Source organism: Mytilus trossulus, chromosome 1 (assembly GCF_036588685.1).
Source record: "Mytilus trossulus isolate FHL-02 chromosome 1, PNRI_Mtr1.1.1.hap1, whole genome shotgun sequence".
Lineage (NCBI taxonomy): Eukaryota > Metazoa > Mollusca > Bivalvia > Mytilida > Mytilidae > Mytilus > Mytilus trossulus.
In genome coordinates this window covers 111559743-111581983 of record NC_086373.1, presented here as the reverse complement: position 1 = coordinate 111581983, position 22241 = coordinate 111559743, and the positions used below count along the sequence as shown (strand labels likewise).

The 22241-nt window shown below is 33.7% G+C and overlaps 1 protein-coding gene across 4 annotated transcripts in view; it reads right to left on the bottom strand.

Annotated features, from left to right (window-relative positions):
* Positions 1–22241, bottom strand: part of LOC134697736 (SCY1-like protein 2) — an 81238-nt gene that overhangs the window by 17640 nt on the left and 41357 nt on the right. For all 4 annotated transcript variants that reach the window (XM_063560030.1, XM_063560023.1, XM_063560046.1 and 1 more), the window contains exons 3-7: positions 21871–21970; positions 12495–12539; positions 7480–7620; positions 5902–6117; positions 4995–5111 (exon numbers count right to left, since the gene is read on the bottom strand). In XM_063560030.1, the coding sequence (XP_063416100.1) occupies positions 4995–5111; positions 5902–6117; positions 7480–7620; positions 12495–12539; positions 21871–21970 (619 nt within the window). The remainder of the gene's footprint in view (positions 1–4994; positions 5112–5901; positions 6118–7479; positions 7621–12494; positions 12540–21870; positions 21971–22241) is intronic.

Here is a 22241-nt window from a genome sequence, read left to right as displayed (position 1 = left end):
TCGTAATCACATAAGCAACACGACGGGTGCCAAATGTGGAGTAGGATCTGCTTACCCTTCCAGAGCACCTGAGATCATCCCTAGTTTTTGGTGCGGTTTGTGTTGTTTATTCTTTAGTTTTCTATGTTGTGTCATGTGTACTATTGTTTTTCTGTTTGTCTTTGTCATTTTCAGCCATGGCGTTGTCAGTTTGTTTTAGATTTATGAGTTTGACTGTCCCTTTGGTATATTTCGTCCCTCTTTTGATACATACACGTGACACAAGACAACCACTGCAAACCCATTTCATGTAATTCTGATACAAGCAGCTTATGTATTCAAAACACAACAAATCAAAGCTGATTAAACTTTGTATGTATAAAGATTATCAACACAGGTATATGTACTCCTGGTTAAAATGTATTTCAAATATCGTCTTATCAATTGTCTTGTTTAGTCTGTGTTATTGTGAATATTGTACATAAATGTCTTCTCTATACCTTTGCATATGGCGTTTTGAGAATAAAGATACATATGATCTTGTGTGCATCCCGTTTATGGCTTGATTGGTGTCCTGGTTGATATGTGTCTCTTTTTTTTATTATTATTATCTTCTACACTTCAAGTGATAAACCTTTAGAGCTGTCTTCAGAAAATAAAGGATTATTTTTTTAGATTGGCAGTTTTTCATCGAATTACAACTAAACTAAAGGAATCCGATCTTTGATCTTATAGATGATTTATTTTTCCTGTTATGTGACTTCATTGATATTAAGAGTTAATTAAAACACTACCATAAAGAGATTTGTCTATACTTATTTTAATCCCTTTTCAAAGGTCATATACACTATCAGGAATAAATCTTCATTCCAGAGTTGAATATAGTTATATTGTATCATTAGCATCAATTAAAGCATGCATAAACAGAGTAAGATTTTGTTGCACTTATTTCTGAGTAACAACCAATTCTTTTTTGCAAAGCCACTAGAATCGTTAACCAGCACAGGTGCGTCCTGATTCTACTGACATATGACAATGATTTTTGCCGGTAAAATGCTTAATTCATTGAGATGCAAACTTTTTCTGAGTAAATACAAATTACCTGACTTGCTCCGATATTGTCTGAACGCGATACCTTTCCAACTATTTGACAAATGTTCACAAAAAACTCGCTTCATTATCGGTGGACGCGGGTTAATCAATCAACAATGCTTTCATATGTGATGTTATGTGGATAAACATAGCGTTCCTAAGTAAATTAATAGCATCGATTCCTTAACAGGCATTTGTATTGATAACCTTTATTTTAAAAAAATTCAGAAATTATTTCAAGTAGAAAAACCTCTGCACATAAGTCAGAATGTGCCTGAAAGCTAGGACTTCAACTAATAACACAAATATTTTTCTTCTTTCAAAAATTTGTTACAATGGAAATGTTTTTAATTCTTCGTTTCAAAAATGATGAACACAATAGTGACTTGAATTAACTTGATGCATACATTGTAGTCATGTCATGTAATGTTGTCATTTTACTGTTATATTTAAAATTACCATAAAAGCGGGAGGTTAGGCTAGCCACAACACCAGGTTTAACGCACTATTTTTTACTTAACATGTCCTGTTCCAAGTCAGAAAATGGCCATTGTTATATTATGGATCGTTTCTGTTTGTGTTTTATTGTAATGTTTCTGTTGTTCTCCTCTTATATTTGATGTGTTTCCCTCAATTTTAGTTTGTAACCCGGATATGGGTTTTTTTAATCGAACAGCGGTATACTACTGCTGCCTTTTTTTTTTGGACAACTGTAATGTTTTATGTTTGGAATACCAGACAATACCAGTTAATATGAACGTTATATTGTTTAGTGATCATTTCCTTATATTGATGAATTTTCCAAATAGGCATACACATTTGGTTTAAATGCCATTTTAAACTTTAATATAACTTTCCTTTTTTAGAATATATATATGATTTCAAACAATGAAGGGATTGACAGCAGCTATTTAAGTGATAGGTTCAAGTTAACCAAAACGATATTTTCAAATTTTCACCATTCTTTTATGCTGTCTTAGCTTTTGAATATTTTAGGTTTATTTTTTTTCTCAGACCATTTTCGACATTTAAGAAAATTAAGAGAATACATTTCAATTTTGATTTTTTTTTTAGTATTAAAAATAAAGTTATGTCCGATATTCAGCAAATTAAACTTTTAATTCGTGAATGCTTTGCCAATGAAAAGAGGAGAAGATAACTATATGATACAAGTCCAAATTGCTGTTGTTGGCACTTTGAATTAGAAAATTTAAAAGTAAATAAAATCTGCCAAATAACATGTTTCATATGTTTATAAGATATTAGCGTGTTGGATATCAGTACTTATTAAATCAATAGGTTTAAATTTAATAACCTATATAAAATATCAGACAAAGAAACTATTCTCTCAACTCACTGTTTGTTTAGAGTTCATCACAATACCAGAGGAAGTCATATTTCTAATCAGAAATAATAATTTGATATTTAGGAAACAGTAACTAGTATCTCAAAATGTATATTGTTATTGGGTTCGTGTTGTTAAGTCTTTATTGTCCTATGTTATTTTTTGGTATACTGCTGTTTTTCACTTGGTCGTTTTCGAGTTTTTATTATGCTGTTTGTTATTGTTATATGAGTTTAGTTATCTCCTAAATATCTCTATTTTGATTGTTCGTTTACTTTAATTGATTTAAACAGAGATCGCGAAGAAGTATTTAATGTGACTTTCAGATAAAGTACAGCAATACAAGCCTGAAAATTCCTCGCTTCGAGTTTAGTCATAAATTTATCCACCATATTTATTTCTGACGTCAGACACTCAAATCAATCAATGTATTCGTAGATAGTAGATGTGTTTGTGTTCTGGTGAATTGTTCCTTTTGAAATTGTTATACGATGATGACTGATTAACCCATGTTTTGACTATTTTGTTTATTGTGTCTGTTTGTTTAACGCATCAATGTAAATAAACGGAATTTGATGAGACTGTTATTAAAGTGAGAGGATTAGCGCTATAGAACCAGATTTAATCCAACATTTTCTACATTTGAAAATGCCTGTACCAAGTCAGGAATATGACAGTTCTTGTCCATTCGTTTTTGATGCGTTTTGTTATTTGATTATGCCATGTGATTATGGACTTTCCGAATTGATTTTCCTCTAAGTTCAGTATTTTTGTGATTTTACTTTTTACCACTTATTCATAATGTTTGTAAACGGAGAGTTTGATTTTATTGCGAGAAATTATTTGTAAAAAAAAACCAACAAATGATCTCTGTGCGCAAAGTCAGAACTCCAACCGATGGAGCTTAAGAAGTACTTCCCACGTATCTACTATCCAAGGGAAGTAATCCAGCCACTCTCCGTCGCATCAAGAGTCATTATTATTATAGCATTAAGACTCTCATATCACATACCATGGCTGGCTCGATATTGTCTATGAACACCATGTTTTGTTTTTATAATTATGTTTTTTGAATAAATTGTCCTTAATTCACATAAAAACAGATGCCTTATCGGTATGTTTTTTTTATTCAATAACAATCTTTATTTTAAAAATATTTGCAATTGTGCATGTTACGTATTACCTCGTTTATCATTGGAACTATGAAGCACCATCGCGGAATTAAATTTGAAACTTAAATTAACCGTACAAAGTCTTTAATTTAGTTAATCTGAACAAGACGTAGAAGGAGTAATTTGTCTTAATTCCCTGGTTGTGATAACACTATTTATCACTCGTAATCAACTTTAACAAGCACATTTCTAACTTTATTTAGAAAATCGATCTAACCGTTCAAACATAATGCTGATGAAGTTTGTTTAGACAATCTATAAAGGTGGAAATCTCAGAATAACTTTATAACCACTCTGGTAATTGGTAAACAGTATAAAAACAGTCCATATATAAATGCTAAATATTTCACATGAATATACATACGAGACGGATTGGTAACCTGTTTTCACTGAGGGAACTTTTAAGTAAGTTGCGATAAAGGTGTATCATGTTCTATGGTCTATACGAAATGACACTGTCAAATTAACAAAGAAAATACAGATCTTTTCACAGAAAAAGCTTTTGTCAAACATGACTTTTGTTTCCAGGTAAAACTATTTACTTTGATAGAAAACATTGAATTTTGAATTTGAAGCATTATTGTTAACTATTACAAATATTCAAATTCAGTTGTTAGACAAAATATATTTCATCGTATAGATACAAAAAAGAATTTAAAGTTGACTGGAATTCTTATTAAACATTTTTTAAGAACTTAATAAAAATAAGAAGATGTGGTATGATTGTCAATGAGATGTGGTATGATTGTCATTGAGATGTGATTTGATTGTCATTGAGACGTGGTATGATTGTCATTGAGATGTGGTATGCTTGTACATGAGATGTGGTATGATTGTCAATGAGACGTGGTATGATTGTCATGGAGATGTTGTGTGCTTGTCATTGAGAAGTGGTATGATTGTCATTGAGATGTGGTATGATTGTCATGGAGATGTGGTATGATTGTCATGGAGATGTTGTGTGCTTGTCATTGAGAAGTGGTATGATTGTCATTGAGATGTGGTATGATTGTCATGGAGATGTGGTATGATTGTCAATGACATATGATATGATTGCCAGGAGATTTGGTATGATTTTTGAAAGCGATTAATCTAGGGATCCTTGTTTGTACTGAGAAAGAACTTACCATAAAGAACAGTTGAGCTGTTGGGACATAGTTTAGCCGATCCTGTGTAGTTTTAACATACACTTATCAATGAGAAAGAGTTGAGCAGTTGGGCTGTTGTGACATAGTTTAGCCGATCCTGTGTAGTTTTAACATACACTTACCAATGAGAAAGAGTTGAGCAGTTCGGCTGTTGTGACATACGTCAGCCGATTCCGTGTTGTCTAATGTTATACTTACCAATGAGAAGAGTTGAGCAGTTGGGCGATATCTTATGTCCTTACTGGTGATTATACTTACCAATGAGAAGAGTTGAGCAGTTGGGCGATATCTGATGTCCTTATTGATCATTTTCTCCACTGGTTCAACTAACAACAGAGGCATTTGATGAGCTATATCACCAAAACGTTGTGTTAACTATTAAAAAATAAAATCATTCAAATAATCATATATCGTATGCAAGCAGGAATCAAATGAAATTACGGAAATGCAGAGTTTTGTAGCAAGATTCCAAAAGTTCGTTATCTACACATATTGACCTCTTTATTTGTTTGAAAGAACTTATGTAATTACTAAATATTGTTTGTTTTTTGAGAAATTTCAACATATTTAGCTTTTTTATGAAAGATTAAAGGATACTAGATATCATAAAGTATTATTTTGGTAATAATTCAAAACTAAGAAATATATCTTCCGCATGGAAATCTCGTCTATGAATGTCCTTTTTGGTCTAGAAGCTAAAAATTTCTTGAATGTATTTTTGAATTTTCTTAACTTTTAGACCTGGTACATTGCAGAAGAGACGTTTGTTATCGAATCTAGTGCTGTTATATCATATTAGCAATTTTATTACGAATGAGATAACCACAAATAATGTAATATTTACAAACAAAACCAAAATGTGCGAAGAGAATCTCTCCATTGTCATATTTTTTTATCTTCAGTATGACTTGAAAAAGGTGTTTGAATATTCAAATCTTTTTCTGTGTAATTTACAAGTTTCGTCAGATTTGGTAATATTTCTGACCAATACATCAACTCATTTATGGCAGTTTAAGATGGGCAATAACTTCAATAAACACCATAGTGGAATAAGAAATCATGGAAAGAGAACACACCTATTTAACGGTTACCTGGGGATCAGTCTTTCATAGAACGAAAATCGACTCTAATTATTAAGACACAATCTTAAGGTAAGATAAATTACTTGATCTAGTTGTTTTAGGTACTGCTGACCATTGTACCCGGCATCTATCACGGCGCTACCACCAGTATATATTGTACATATTAGAATTCCGAGAGAAAACATATCACTAAAATAACTACACGTTTTACAAGTTTGTATTTCTGGTGCAATGTAATTTAAGTCTGGTTGTGCCATTTTGGGAAATTTAGTACTCCACGGATGACATGCTGTCGATTCCTGAAACAGAAACCAATGTAGGATATATCGTTTCTATTATTGTTTCATAAATAAAAGTATTATAAAACAGAATATGCCATGAATATAAAGTAACAACTCCGTCGGTATCATAGCAATAAATCAATTAATTTCTGAAGATGTCTGTTTGGTAGGCACATAAATAGTTTGAGTTATTCATTCTAAGTATTAAAGAGAACATAAAAAACATTTTGACTGTACAGATTTCCATAATGATTCGCCACACATCACACGAGAACAAGCAATAATGTAAGAAAGTGGGCGTTTCTACTGAGACTAATTCAGTTTTATATAAAGAAACATGGATTTCAATGATTAAAGCCTCAGTAAATATCCTGAAAAACACTTATTATCATGTTTCAATATGACATGAAAATTGTCGATGTGTTTTTAGTACTTCAAACCTGCGTCATTTGCTAGCGGCCACAGAGCAAGAAATAATTACAGATTCGATCAATCACCACAGAACCATTAAACGTAAAATTTGTCAACTAAAACATTGATAAATAACAATACTATAGTTAAACACTAAAAATTTAATGCGTTTTATTCTTGTTTTCCTGAAATTCGATTTTATATGCCAACCTATTTAAACATAATCCGATAAGATGTTTTTTCCAGTACAGCTAAACTGAATGTCAAAAAGTACAATAATTATAGTATTCAAAACACGAGCACTGTAAGCGTTCTACTTGATGAGAAGTGTTCGTTTTCTTTAAAATTCACAAAGAAAAGCACTCAGAAGAAAATAGAAATTCATTTCTCAGCGTTTCATTGAGCGAACAAAAAGATCACATTGTCACATTGTCACAGTATTAATGATACATTATAATGATTACTTTTTTCCAACATTTTTTCCACCACTTATCCTTCAGTGAATGTGAAGGTATTCTAATTAATATTTTGCAATTATTCTAATTTGTTTTTATTTCTTTCGTAAATGACCAACGAAATTGATACCTCAATTTGATATGCAATGAGTATTTACTAAACTTCTATTTAAAAAATCTCTACAGAATGTTTCAATTAAAAGTGTTATAATGTGTCGCTAGGTTGCTGTCAACTTAACGTATACCCTACATCTCCTTTAAGACATGGACATACTATACTTCAAATAAATCTAATGTTTTCTACTTTTTCATCTTTTCTGTGTTTAGACTTTGTACTATTTTTTTCATAGTATTATTTGAACATTAAGTTTGTTGCAAATCTTGATATCTTCCCTTTTCTTTGCTGTGTTATAAATTATCATATTTGATTGTTACGATAAATAAATCCTAGACTCTATTGAATAAATTCCTTTTTATTACTCGTCTCAATGTTTGTTGTTGAACAGCCCCTTACCTTGCCTTCTCGTATTTTCTCGCTGAATCCAAGTCCCGTTATTTTCCATGTCCCCCTTGTTGTTATCACGATGCTTTGAGGGCATACATTTCTGTGGACTAACTGTTCTGTACTATGTAAATAAGATAAGGCTTCTGTGATCTAGGAAAAAAACCCAAAATAGAAACATTTATAAAAGGTAAAAACTAGTTAATGAATGTTATTCGATTGATATATGTACATATGAAAAACTGATATCATCTAAAGGGCTGAAATTGAAATCCAATGGACACCTTGGAACAATGATTCAGCGAGACCTGCGTTTAAAAAAAACACCACCAAAAACAAAACCAGCAGAACAAAAATCAGAAACAAGTACTATAAACGTGCAAGTCTTTACATGAACTATGCCGCCTCGTGTGAAGATTTGTCTCATTGGAAATCATACCATATCTTCTTTTTTTTTTATATCACAACCAGTAGTACTATATGAGGTGTTCCAGAACTGCAGACCGGTAGCATAAGTACTATCATGACATCTGTCTTATTGACATGTCTTAAATACAAAGAAGAGGGGGATAAATACGGATGCAAATAAGTAACAGGAAGTGTATGTTATGGCGGTGTGTGTTTTTATTTTTTATTCTTTTCCAGTTTGAGCCAAATATAATAATTGATGAAGTTTTAGACACCAGTTTCCGTTTTGCTTCTTAATGATAAGATATATTGTTAAATGAAGATGCTGACATTTAGATTTTTTTTCTAATTTGTCAGACTTACTGTTTTACGTAAAAAAATAAACCTATTATGTTTTGTTAAACATTGTAATGAGAATGCTAAAAGTAAGAAACAGCAGGAATAAAGATCGATTCAAGTCATTGTTCATATCTTATACTACAAATCTTAATTATTGAAAATAGTTTTACTGACATTATTCTTAGAAACTGCAATTTGTAGCGAAACAATTAACAAGAAATATAGAACATGGCAGACATTAAACGTTGTAGATGTCGTAGGAGATACAGGCCGTAGTCAGGAATTTCCAGGGGAGGGAGGGTTACATGGATTCACGAATTCAACGTTAAAAGTTACAATTTAAACAGAACGTCGATTTTAACAGTGCTTATTTAGATACGAGACACCAGTTTCCGTTTTGCTTCTTAATGATAAGATATATTGTTAAATGAAGATGCTGACATTTAGATTTTTTTTCTAATTTGTCAGACTTACTGTTTTACGTAAAAAAATAAACCTATTATGTTTTGTTAAACATTGTAATGAGAATGCTAAAAGTAAGAAACAGCAGGAATAAAGATCGATTCAAGTCATTGTTCATATCTTATACTACAAATCTTAATTATTGAAAATAGTTTTACTGACATTATTCTTAGAAACTGCAATTTGTAGCGAAACAATTAACAAGAAATATAGAACATGGCAGACATTAAACGTTGTAGATGTCGTAGGAGATACAGGCCGTAGTCAGGAATTTCCAGGGGAGGGAGGGTTACATGGATTCACGAATTCAACGTTAAAAGTTACAATTTAAACAGAACGTCGATTTTAACAGTGCTTATTTAGATACGAGACACCAGTTTCCGTTTTGCTTCTTAATGATAAGATATATTGTTAAATGAAGATGCTGACATTTAGATTTTTTTTCTAATTTGTCAGACTTACTGTTTTACGTAAAAAAATAAACCTATTATGTTTTGTTAAACATTGTAATGAGAATGCTAAAAGTAAGAAACAGCAGGAATAAAGATCGATTCAAGTCATTGTTCATATCTTATACTACAAATCTTAATTATTGAAAATAGTTTTACTGACATTATTCTTAGAAACTGCAATTTGTAGCGAAACAATTAACAAGAAATATAGAACATGGCAGACATTAAACGTTGTAGATGTCGTAGGAGATACAGGCCGTAGTCAGGAATTTCCAGGGGAGGGAGGGTTACATGGATTCACGAATTCAACGTTAAAAGTTACAATTTAAACAGAACGTCGATTTTAACAGTGCTTATTTAGATACGAACCCCCTGAACTACCCCAACCCCCTCAAGCTACGATAGCGCCATTGGATCGCCTTTTAGATCAATACAAATTGCTTTGATTTTCAACCATTGGATCGACTAGCAGATCGAAACCTATTTCATAGATTTGCAATCAATTGACTGATACGATTTGCTGTGATTTGAACTAATTGATTGTATACAACATGCTTATAGGTGGTGTTTGTTTTCTGTGATGCATGTTTTCGTTGTCCCAAAAGCTAATCAAGCAACAATTGCCAAAGACTTTTCGTCTGTTCCTTAATAAGGCAAAGTTGGTCAAATAAGATTTTTAAGATTTTTTAAGAGGCTTAAACGAGAGTCATATTATCTTTAGAACTCTACATTCAAAGCTGCTTATTTCACGTATATAGAAGTGTGAACTAAAACGTTATAAGATCTCTGAATCAAATCTGATTTAAATTGGAAAATGTAGCTATAATCAAGACATTTCGTTCAATTCAATTACTGTTATTTGTTAGATTTACAAAAGTTACTTACTATATTATTCAGATAACTCAAATTTAGTGTTGATCAATAATAATTACTATACATATAAGATACGAAAAGTAAATTTTAATCTTCAGGAAAAAGACAATAAATAATTATTAGGGATTCTAATGTATTTTAAACTGTCACTGAAGAAATAAATATTATATATCATTTTTCCGTGTGTGCGTTTATATACTTAGAGAAGATATAGGGACAAACAAATACAACGCACACTGGTGACAAACAAATGAACATATGAACATCTCGTTTTATTAGTACACATATTAATTTTGTTATCAAATAAATTTAATCCGAACTAAACAGTTGCCGTACACGTCCAACAATACGACGATTTCTATATTTTTAAGTCATGTTTTTCTCTGACTGTTCATGACGTCTTTACACTAAATGCATTAGATGTTGGATCTGTACTGATTGAAGTTTAAGTATAATTAAGATACATGATTATTTCTATAGGTTATTATTGGCTGTATACTAGCATAAACTGCGCGAACTCTCAGATCTGTATTTGGTGTCTTTTTTTTATTTTGTGCTTAAGTGTGTATTCATCTGATGATGTATCCTCATTTCAAATAAGTTTATTCTTTATTCTGATGTTGTGCTTTTACATAACTATCCAATATTAGGAGGAATGCAAAAATGTTGAAACTCTGTTGCATTCTTTAAGCATCTGTCCCAAGTCAGCAGCCCGTAATTTAGTGGTTGTCGTTTGTTGCTGTTTATTACTAGTCTATTTGTTTTTCGTTTGTTCGTTTTGCACATTTTTCTTGTGTTGTGTTTCACCAATAGCCCCTGTTTAGATTGAGGATTTACCGTCCGCTGAAATGTTTAATTTCAGCACATAGTGTATGTGTCAAATTCAGAAAGCCTGAATCTAGTGGTTTTCTTTTTTTGCTGTTTATCATATTTGAATTTCGTTTACTGTTTTGTACATAAATCAGGCCGTGTTTTTTTCTCATTTATATTATTGAACATGTTGCTGGGTCGGGGCGTTATATATTTGACCATACGGTATAGGTTTTGTTCATTGGTGAAGGCTATACGGCGACCTATTGTTGCCAAAATATATATACGTTATTTGGTTTGGTGCATAGTTGTCTGATTGAAAATCATACCACATTTCCATATTTTTACATTGTTATAAACACTTTTCTCACGAACTGGCGACTTTTTTTATACGCAAACTGCTGTTACCCAAACCTTTGGATTGGTGCAGACTTCAATCGGGAAGTTTTAAACTTCGAGCTACGATTTATGTTCTAATTAAAAATCAATTTAATCTTGTTTAAACCTAAAATGTATATTTTACCAATTTTTGATAGTAGAAATAGGGTGATGTACAATGTACTAATGACGTCTTTTGTCATATGTAACTCTTATACTGAATTCCAAAAATAAATATGTACATAAAATTATTGTAACATCAAAACATCTGCACTTAACTTTTATAGTTATTGCGTTATTATAAAACATTTAAGGTAAGGTCAGATTGGTAAAATTATATTATGTGCCTTTTAAAGTGTTGAGACATGAAACATTCCCACGTGGCTCTCCCCTTTCTTTGGTTGCAGTACTATGTAATACGATTAAAGGAGTGTCCAACTCTTTGACTAAAATGGATTTTGCTCGTTTAATTGTCATAAAATTTGATCAAAATATCTACATTGACCTGTTGACAAAAAATTTAAAATTTCAAGCCATTTGAACCACACAATTTACAGAAATAATTTCATTGGATATAACACTATTTTTTATCATTGAGAATCTTGCTTTTTCTAACTTATGTATAAAAAGTTCCCCTGGTTTTTAAAGAGTTAAGTTATCTCCCTTTGGTGTTCAGTTATATTTTGCCCTCTTTAACTTATATTCAAGTTTAATCTTTAAGTTTTGGACATCAACATCTTCACTTTAAAGGATATACATTGTGTCCTTTCTAAACTCTATTAAATGATACTTATAGTACAAAGAAAAATGAAGATCTCTTTTTAGCGTTGACCTGATTTATTGGCGTATAATACGGCCAAAGTTAAATAAATCCATGTAATTGATGTTCGGAACAAATGAGCCTCTAAAGATTGGTTTCGGTAGATTGTTCATGAAGTGACTTTCCGTTTAGTGATTAAAATATACATATTTCTCCGTACTGGACATGAATATATGATTCTGTCATCTTTTTAATATCCCACAAGACATTTCCAATTAATATGGAGATATAGTATTCTTTACAGGCTTATATCCGAAAGCTCTAATATATAAATGGGAATGTGTAGTACTCACGGCCTACTGAGACATATTAAGATCATGTTTATGTACAATCTTTAAACAAATAAATTACTGTTTTACAACCTATTAGAAATATATGTACAGAGAAACTTCAGCTTGACCATCGCGGGTCAGAGTCCTACATATTAATTAAACAAATCTAAATACTCCAGCCAAACGTCTGTTTATCTGTATATAAGCACTTACCTGAAGAATGCCACATTGAATTTCGTAGAATATAAACTTGTAATCCTGAAAAAAATAATAAACCCTTATGATTTTGTCAAAAATTACATAGTAATCTAATGATTTGTTTTTTCCTGTAATACAAAAATAAATGTGTTTTGTTTCAACCGGTATCAGTAAAAAAAAAAATTTAAAAAAAATTACCATTCGGTCAAGTGTAAAGTAAGATTTTGTTGATGGTATTCTTATTTCTTAGGGATAGCTAAAATGTTATCTGACTTGGATCCAAATCGTATGTTATCCAAGAGTTCTACGTCGTTTGTAACAAGTGAAGCAGGATTAACCAATCCTTCCGGCACATTTTAGATCACACACGCTTTTTATGGGATTCAAGTTGAGCGGTCTTTGGTTTGATATGTTTTACAATGTTTTTTTTTAACTAATGTAGATTGGTTTACTTTTTAAATTGTTATTTGTATGGAGAGTTGTCTCATTGGCACTCACACCACATCTTCCTATATCTATTTGTTGTCTGCTCTTTGGTTGGGTTGTTGTGTCTTTGACACATTCCCCATTTCCATTCTCAATTTTATTTGAGTGTGTCTGTTTGCCTTTTTTCTTTTCGTAGTGGTGTTGTCTAATCCATCTTCGACTTATGACTTCAAATTGTTCCAAAGATATCTTATTTTGTTCTTTTTTTTGCGCAAAGAAAATGAAAATTATACATATAATGACTAACAAGAATTTATTATACAATACACATACATGTGTATTAATATAGGTTTTGTTTCTTTGATTAATATGCTTTGTTTCCATTGAAAATAGACAATCAGTTGATTCATTTAATGATATATTACACATGCATAACATCGCGTAAGGTCGACATTTCATACAGATTTTTAACCCAAAAGCTCTTATATGTACGTTGCGTAGGACAATGTTTGAAGAAAAATTAACATTGTCACAAGAGACACGTTCTCTATAACGATGCAATTTTCGATGCTTTTAATTTCCTGCGAAAAGCTATAATACTTAACAAAATAACATACTATAATTTTATGCAATTTAAAAAGAAATATTAATTCAGCCTAATTTCAAAGCTAATAAGTATCATTTTCGATCGCGCACGGAATTTCTCGAAATTTAATTCTCCAATAGTGTTGTTTTTCGCGATTGGACATGATTTGCAACTTTCTATTTTTCACTCTAAAACGCCAATAAAAGGTAGAATTTTACATAGAAAAATGCTTCACCTTGTAAACCTAAAATATATTGTTACTTAAGGTGGTACCCAACACTTTCACTAAAACTAATTTGGCTCGTTTAATTTTCATAAAATTTTGTCAATGTATTTACTTCGACCCTTTAACAAAACTATAACCAACCGTTTTGTCAGAAATATTACATTGGTTATATAGCAGTTTGACAAACACCAATTTTGATCATTGAGAAGCTTTATATTCCCTTTACAACACAAAGTCATTAAAGCGTTTAGCTTACTTTTCAGAGTTATCTCCCTGTAGTGTTAGGTACCACCTTAATGAAATAAGATGTGGTAAAATTGCTAATGAGACAACTTTTTACCAGAGACCACATAATATATATGTCACGGTACAAATACGAGGAGATGTGGTAACATTGCCAATCCGATCGTGTTGAGGGCTATATAGCCAGTCAAGGTCGTTAAATACTTCCATTGTTGACATTGTCAATGAAACAACTACTAGTATCTTCAAGAGATCAAATAAAGCAGATGTTATTGCATAAAGATAAGAAGATGTATTTGATTGACAACGAGACAACTATCCACTAGAGACCAAAATGACAATTAATCGAAATACACTTTGCATTCACAGATAGCACCATAAACTGTAGATAATAAAACCTTACATAAAGTTAACACGTATAAAGGTCATAAAAAGCATAAAATGTCAATGTATATGTTTGTTTACCAAAGAATAAATTTCATGCCATGCGTTCTAATGAAATAACTGAAGTATCTGATGTATATTTGCACATTTTTACAATAACAGTGGATGCACAAATCAAATGAAACCTTATAATTAAATTATCGACCCATAGTCATCTCATCAGCCTCTTAATCAAGAATTGACATTAAAATCAAAAACTTTTAGTCTCAAATATGATGTTGTCGTGCCGACATAAAAGATCAATATATTTAATTGTGCAATGGTAACCATGGTTTAAGGCAAAATTGAAAACCTACAAAGCTGCATATATGGATATCATATTATGTGAGACATGGTAAAAATTGAGCATAAAAAGCTTTTATATCCTCAATTTGATATATAACAGGGATTTGACAAAGCATGAATACCGCGTTGGGGTGCCATTGTAAAATAAACTATTAAACTTCAGTTCCTATCATTCAATTTAAGAACTGCATATGATACTTTGTGTACTGCTGTTATTCTCAAATCATCTATTGGTAATAAACTATCACTTCCCTCACTCATTAACTACACAAACGTGAAGGTTCAACTTCTTCCACCTTTCCCATCCTATCTCATTCCCTCACTCATTAACTACACAATTGTGAAGGTCAAACTTCTTCCCCCTTTCCCATCCTATCTCATTCCCTCACTCATTAACTACACAAAGGTGAAGGTCCAACTTCTCCCCCCTTTCCCATCCTATCTCATTCCCTCAATCCTTAACTACACAAACGTGAAGGTCCAACTTCTTCCCCCTTTTCCCATCCTATCTCATTCCCTCAATCCTTAACTACACAAACGTGAAGGTCCAACTTCTTTCCCCTTTTCCCACCCTATCTCATTCCCTCAATCATTTACTACACAAACGTGAAGGTCCAACTTCTTCCCCCTTTTCCCACCCTATCTCATTCCCTCAATCCTTAACTACACACACGTGAAGGTCCAACTTCTTTCCCATCCTATCTCATTCCCTCAATCCTTAACTACACAAACGTGAAGGTCCAACTTCTTCCCCCTTTTCCCATCCTATCTCATTCCCTCACTACTTACTTAACTACATAAACGTGAAAGTCCAACTTCTTCCCCCCTTTCCCATCCTATCTCATTCCCTAACTCATTTACTACACAAACGTGAAGGTCCAACTTCTTCCCCTTTTCCCATTCTATCTCATTCTACCCCTTCCTTCAATCAAACGTTAACTAAAAACTTATTGAATTGATAAGTTCACATCACATTGTAATCCTCACAAATCATCAACAGATTATCCACATTATCCAATATTTACCTCAGATATTTTCAAAAATTTAAAATCATTAATATCTGTCATATCTTGTCACATATTTTGTTCATAATTTCATGTTTCTGTGTGTGTTACATTTTAATGCTGTGTCGTCATTTTCTTGTATTTAATGCGTTTCTCTCGGTTTTGGTTTGTGACCCGGATTTGTTTTTGTCTATCGATTTATGAGTTTTGAACATCGGTATACTACTGTTGTCTTTATTTATTTGCAACATTGGCCTGAACACTTGTATCGTTGGCCTCAACACTTGTATCGTTGACCTGAACACTTGTATCGTTGGCCTTAACACTTGTAACGTTGGCCCGAACACTTGTATCGTTGACCTGAACACTTGTATCGTTGACCTGGACACTTGTATCGTTGGCTTAGCACTTGTAACGTTGGCCCGAACACTTGTATCGTTGGCCTGAACACTTGTATCGTTGATCTGGACACTTGTATCGTTGGCTTAACACTTGCAACGTTGACCTGAACACTTGTATCGTTGGCCTGAACACTTGTATCGTTGATCTGGACACTTGTAACGTTGGCCCGAACACTTGTATCGTTGGCCTGAACACTTGTATCGTTGATCTGGACACTTGTATCGTTGGCCTGAACACTTGTATCGTTGACCTGAACACTTGTATCGTTGGCGTGAGCCCTTGTATCGTTGGCCTGAACACTTGTATCGTTGACCTGGACACTTGTATCGTTAGTCTGAACACTTGCAACTTTAGCCTGAACACTTGTATCGTTGGCCTGAACACTTGTATCGTTGACCTGAACACTTGTATCGTTGGCGTGAGCCCTTGTATCGTTGGCCAGTACACATTCATCGTTGGTCTGAACCCTTGTAACGTTGGTCTGAACACTTGTATCGTTGGTCCGTACATATTCATCGTTGGTCTGAACACTTGTAACGTTGGTCTGAACACTTGTATCGTTGGTCCGTACATATTCATCGTTGGTCTGAACACTTGTAACGTTGGTCTGAACACTTGTAACGTTGGCCCGAACACTTGTATCGTTGGCCTGAACACTTGTATCGTTGATCTGGACACTTGTATCGTTGGCTTAACACTTGCAACGTTGACCTGAACACTTGTATCGTTGGCCTGAACACTTGTATCGTTGATCTGGACACTTGTATCGTTAGTCTGATCACTTGCACCGTTGGCCTGAACACTTGTATCGTTGACCTGGACACTTGTATCGTTAGTCTGAACACTTGCAACTTTAACCTGAACACTTGTATCGTTGGCCTGAACACTTGTATCGTTGACCTGAACACTTGTATCGTTGGCGTGAGCCCTTGTATCGTTGGCCTGAACACTTGTATCGTTGACCTGGACACTTGTATCGTTAGTCTGAACACTTGCAACTTTAGCCTGAACACTTGTATCGTTGGCCTGAACACTTGTATCGTTGACCTGAACACTTGTATCGTTGGCGTGAGCCCTTGTATCGTTGGCCATTACACATCCATCGTTGGTCTGAACCCTTGTAACGTTGGTCTGAACACTTGTATCGTTGGTCCGTACATATTCATCGTTGGTCTGAACACTTGTAACGTTGGTCTGAACACTTGTATCGTTGGTCCGTACATATTCATCGTTGGTCTGAACACTTGTAACGTTGGTCTGAACACTTGTAACGTTGGCCCGAACACTTGTATCGTTGGCCTGAACACTTGTATCGTTGATCTGGACACTTGTATCGTTGGCTTAACACTTGCAACGTTGACCTGAACACTTGTATCGTTGGCCTGAACACTTATATCGTTGATCTGGACACTTGTATCGTTAGTCTGAACACTTGCACCGTTGGCCTGAACACTTGTATCGTTGACCTGGACACTTGTATCGTTAGTCTGAACACTTGCAACTTTAGCCTGAACACTTGTATCGTTGGCCTGAACACTTGTATCGTTGACCTGAACACTTGTATCGTTGGCGTGAGCCCTTGTATCGTTAGCCTGAACACTTGTATCGTTGACCTGGACACTTGTATCGTTAGTCTGAACACTTGCAACTTTAGCCTGAACACTTGTATCGTTGGCCTGAACACTTGTATCGTTGACCTGAACACTTTTATCGTTGGCGTGAGCCCTTGTATCATTGGCCAGTACACATTCATCGTTGGTCTGAACCCTTGTAACGTTGGTCTGAACACTTGTATCGTTGGTCCGTACATATTCATCGTTGGTCTGAACACTTGTAACGTTGGTCTGAACACTTGTATCGTTGGTCCGTACATATTCATCGTTGGTCTGAACACTTGTAACGTTGGCCTGAACACTTGTATCGTTGATCTGGACACTTGTATCGTTGGCTTAACACTTGCAACGTTGACCTGAACACTTGTATCGTTGGCCTGAACACTTGTATCGTTGATCTGGACACTTGTATCGTTAGTCTGAACACTTGCACCGTTGGCCTGAACACTTGTATCGTTGACCTGGACACTTGTATCGTTAGTCTGAACACTTGCAACTTATAGCCTGAACACTTGTATCGTTGGCCTGAACACTTGTATCGTTGACCTGAACACTTGTATCGTTGGCGTGAGCCCTTGTATCGTTGGCCTGAACACTTGTATCGTTGACCTGGACACTTGTATCGTTAGTCTGAACACTTGCAACTTTAGCCTGAACACTTGTATCGTTGGCCTGAACACTTGTATCGTTGACCTGAACACTTGTATCGTTGGCGTGAGCCCTTGTATCGTTGGCCAGTACACATTCATCGTTGGTCTGAACCCTTGTAACGTTGGTCTGAACACTTGTATCGTTGGTCCGTACATATTCATCGTTGGTCTGAACACTTGTAACGTTGGTCTGAACACTTGTATCGTTGGTCCGTACATATTCATCGTTGGTCTGAACACTTGTATCGTTGGTCTGTACTGTGTACACAAGCATCTTTGGTCTGAACACGTGTATTATTAGTATGTATACTTGTATCGTTGACCTGTATACATGTTTCGTTGGCTTGAACACATGTATTGTAAGTATGTACACTTGTATCGTTAACCTGTACACACGCATCGTTGGCTTGAAAATGTGTATTGTTAATTGTACACATGTTTTGCTGGTTTTTACTATTGTATTTTTTCAAATTGCTTACTATTACTTAAATTAATGTTTTACATCAATCAATTACGTGGAGGGATCACAATATGGACAGTTAAACAATCAATTATAAATACGATTAAGAAATAAAATTGGAAATTTTATACCTTTTCATTAACACTCAACAGTAAGGTACAAATCCTCATTATTTTGTTTCAGTAATAGAAATTGGAGAAGTTTGGATGCAAATTGTAGGAATAAAACACTCAAAACACTGACCAGATGTTTAATGTGATACAGGGTAATCATTGTCGTATTATTACCAAGTTAGTGAAAGAAATGTATTTGTTATTCCCAAGCCTTTGATTAGAAGTATTCTGAAATGTTATTTGTGGTAGTATACAACCATATTCTTCTGCTTTTATCGTAAGGGAATTGGTATTGAACTGTGTCTTTGATTCTTATAACAACATTATATATTTATACGCAACAAAAAGTCTACTGCTTCTCATTTAAGACACAAGTTTATGTTGCACTATAATTTCATTCATTTCTCATGGGAATACATTTTTTCATTTTCTCAGAAATTAAATCTTATTTTATCAAAAGTATAAATGTATAATAGAATATCTAAAACAAAACTTTCCTCCAAGGATGGCGGTAATTTGACTGCCTCCGAAGGTCTGAAACACACGGAAATTATACTGTCAGAACCGTCAAGGGAGTCTATTATGCGACATTTAATGTTGTTATAGATATGGGCAAAGTTACACATTAAAGTATTATGTAAAAAGTAAATGGCCAAAATAAACATCAATAATTCTACGGAAATTATTTGTCATTGACGTCAATGGAGTATGCAAAATATATGTGTTGCTGCTTGGGTGGTAATAACTTGATTTAGACAATGTGGGTAACTCCGTCACATCTTTAGGTGCATGTTCCAACTGCAAACAAGAAATCCAGGAACATCTACTGCGGAGGTTGTTGTTAGTTGCTGTCTATAATTGTTTATTTTTTAATGTTATTTCTTTAAATCAGACCTTTGGATTTCTCTTGCATTGTTTTACATTTTGATATCTGGAGGTTTTTATAGGTATTTAAACTAAACGGTAAGAGTTTGTTCATTATTGAAGGCAGAGCACGGTCTATAACATTGTGCATCAAATGAATAAAAAATGAAATAACACTTCATACATTTTATTTGTCAACAGTGCTGTTCTTGTTTCACCATGATCTGGTATTCGAAAGTACAGAGCCATGAAATTTGGCAAAGACCCTCCTCATCTATTTCTTTTTTATTTTAGATAGGGAGGCATTTGAAAAAAATGTCTCACTTCCGGTAAAATCCAAAATGGCGGACATCATAACTTAAATTAGCCCAACAAAGGCTAGTATGTGAAAAGGTTTTATTAACATGCTACTATCATAATATTTGGTACAAACCTTTGTTATGTACTACTTTTTGATATATGATATAGATTAGATGTCTTCAAAAACCTTCCTTGGCTTATATGCTATTCAGTTAAGGCGCTAATGAATGACAAAGGGACAAAGAGGATAACTTTTAAGTAACTCTTTCTAAGGACTCATCATTTTGTCAGAAGCTTGTACATTGTGGATGTACTGGGGAATGCGGTTCAATGTAAAAAAAAATGCTACATCCTAAGCATCAGAAACAAACGCCATAAAATCTACAGTTTAATGGACACATACTACAACTAGTCAAGCATAACCCGTACCTAGGCCTACAAATTTCGGAAGACCTAAAATGGACCACCCAAATATTAAACGTGGCAAAGAAAGCAAATTCAACACTTTCAAAGAAGAAACTTGAAATATTGCCCACAAGATTGCAAAAAAAAACCAACCCCAACAGCTTACATCTCGCTCGTTGATCAACGATGGAGTATGGAGCCATAGTGTAGGACCCCTACACGGTATCAAACATAAATGAGCTAGAAAGGATACAACGTTAAGTGGCAAGATTTATCACCATAGATTACAAGTCAAGAGACGACGGGTGTGTCTTCAATATGCTTGCCCAACTGGAACTACAAGACCTCCAGAAAATTGCAAGACGAACAAGCTAGAAGGTGATATCTATGTACAAAGTGGTTGAGGGGCTGATTCCTGCTAATGAACCAGACGAATTTCTCAAAAAAACACGTCCTAAGAGAAACTCAACTGCCAAGAAGTTCGAAGACTTCCACGCAACAAATATTATGGAAAAGCAAGTAAAGAATCACTCTAAATCAGCGGCGCTTGTTATATTAAAGCCAGAATTGGTATCGACAGCGTATTCATACAAATACAAGTACAGAGGATGTCGCGGTCGTTGTTAATGTGGAAAATCGGGTCTCCCGTGCACTGCTTTGTTTGCATGTGGTGGTGACTGTGAATGAACATGAATTTTTAGCCAAATAGTAGTAATTTGAAAAATGTATAAGTACGTTTTTACTTCAGAATTTTATTTTGTTTTAACCAATCTATCTAAAACTCTAAATCAAAGATGACTCATTTTTGAAATTAACACCATATTGGTTTTTTTTAACGGAAGTGTGATTTAGAAATTTACAACAATATACAATTAGTGGTTTTGAGGATAACTAGAAGCCAATAGTTTAATGACAAACATAAAAAACCCATTTTCTTTACATTTTGAAAAAAGTTGAATATTAAAATAGAAAATTGATATTTCTATGTCCGCCATTTTGGATATTACCGGAAGTAAGGTTTTTAAAGAAATGTATCTTATACATTGTATGCATGAGTAGCACAAAGAAAAAGCAGGTTTCTGCACAATGTGATGATAGTAGCAATATATTTTGGTATGAGCGTCACTGATGAGTCTTATGTAGACGAAACGCGCGTCTGGCGTACTAAATTATAATCCTGGTACTTTTGATAACTAATTACTATCGAAGACTTAGTACAAATTCTATATTATCGATCTTTCCTTTTAACTTTGTAACTGAGGACTGAATATTTAGAGGTATCAAATATCAAATATATGATTTGACAATGAACTGCATAACTTAAACATAAAATCTCCCAACGGGCTTGACTAATACATCAACTATTCTACCTTCAGTTCTTGTATCACAGGCACTGGCAGTCTGTCATGAGTTCCTAAACAATTGGCAAGACTGGCAAAAATAGGTTCTGAAGCAAACGCCAGGCTACTACTACAATTAGAAACAAGTAATACTAAAACATTGTTATAAACAATGATCAACAGAAAAACACTCATTCAGTTACTTTTCATATTTTGTTTAACTTATATAACCTTTTTTTAATTGGACAAGTTCCGTTACACAGGAATTAATAAAAAAAAAACTTTCACTCCTGGAGGTCGTAGGTCCGAACCCATGTCTTAAATTTTTGTTTACAAGTGTCGTACAAGTGAGAGGTTAAAACCAGGTTCAATACACCATTTTCTACATTTGAAAATGCCTA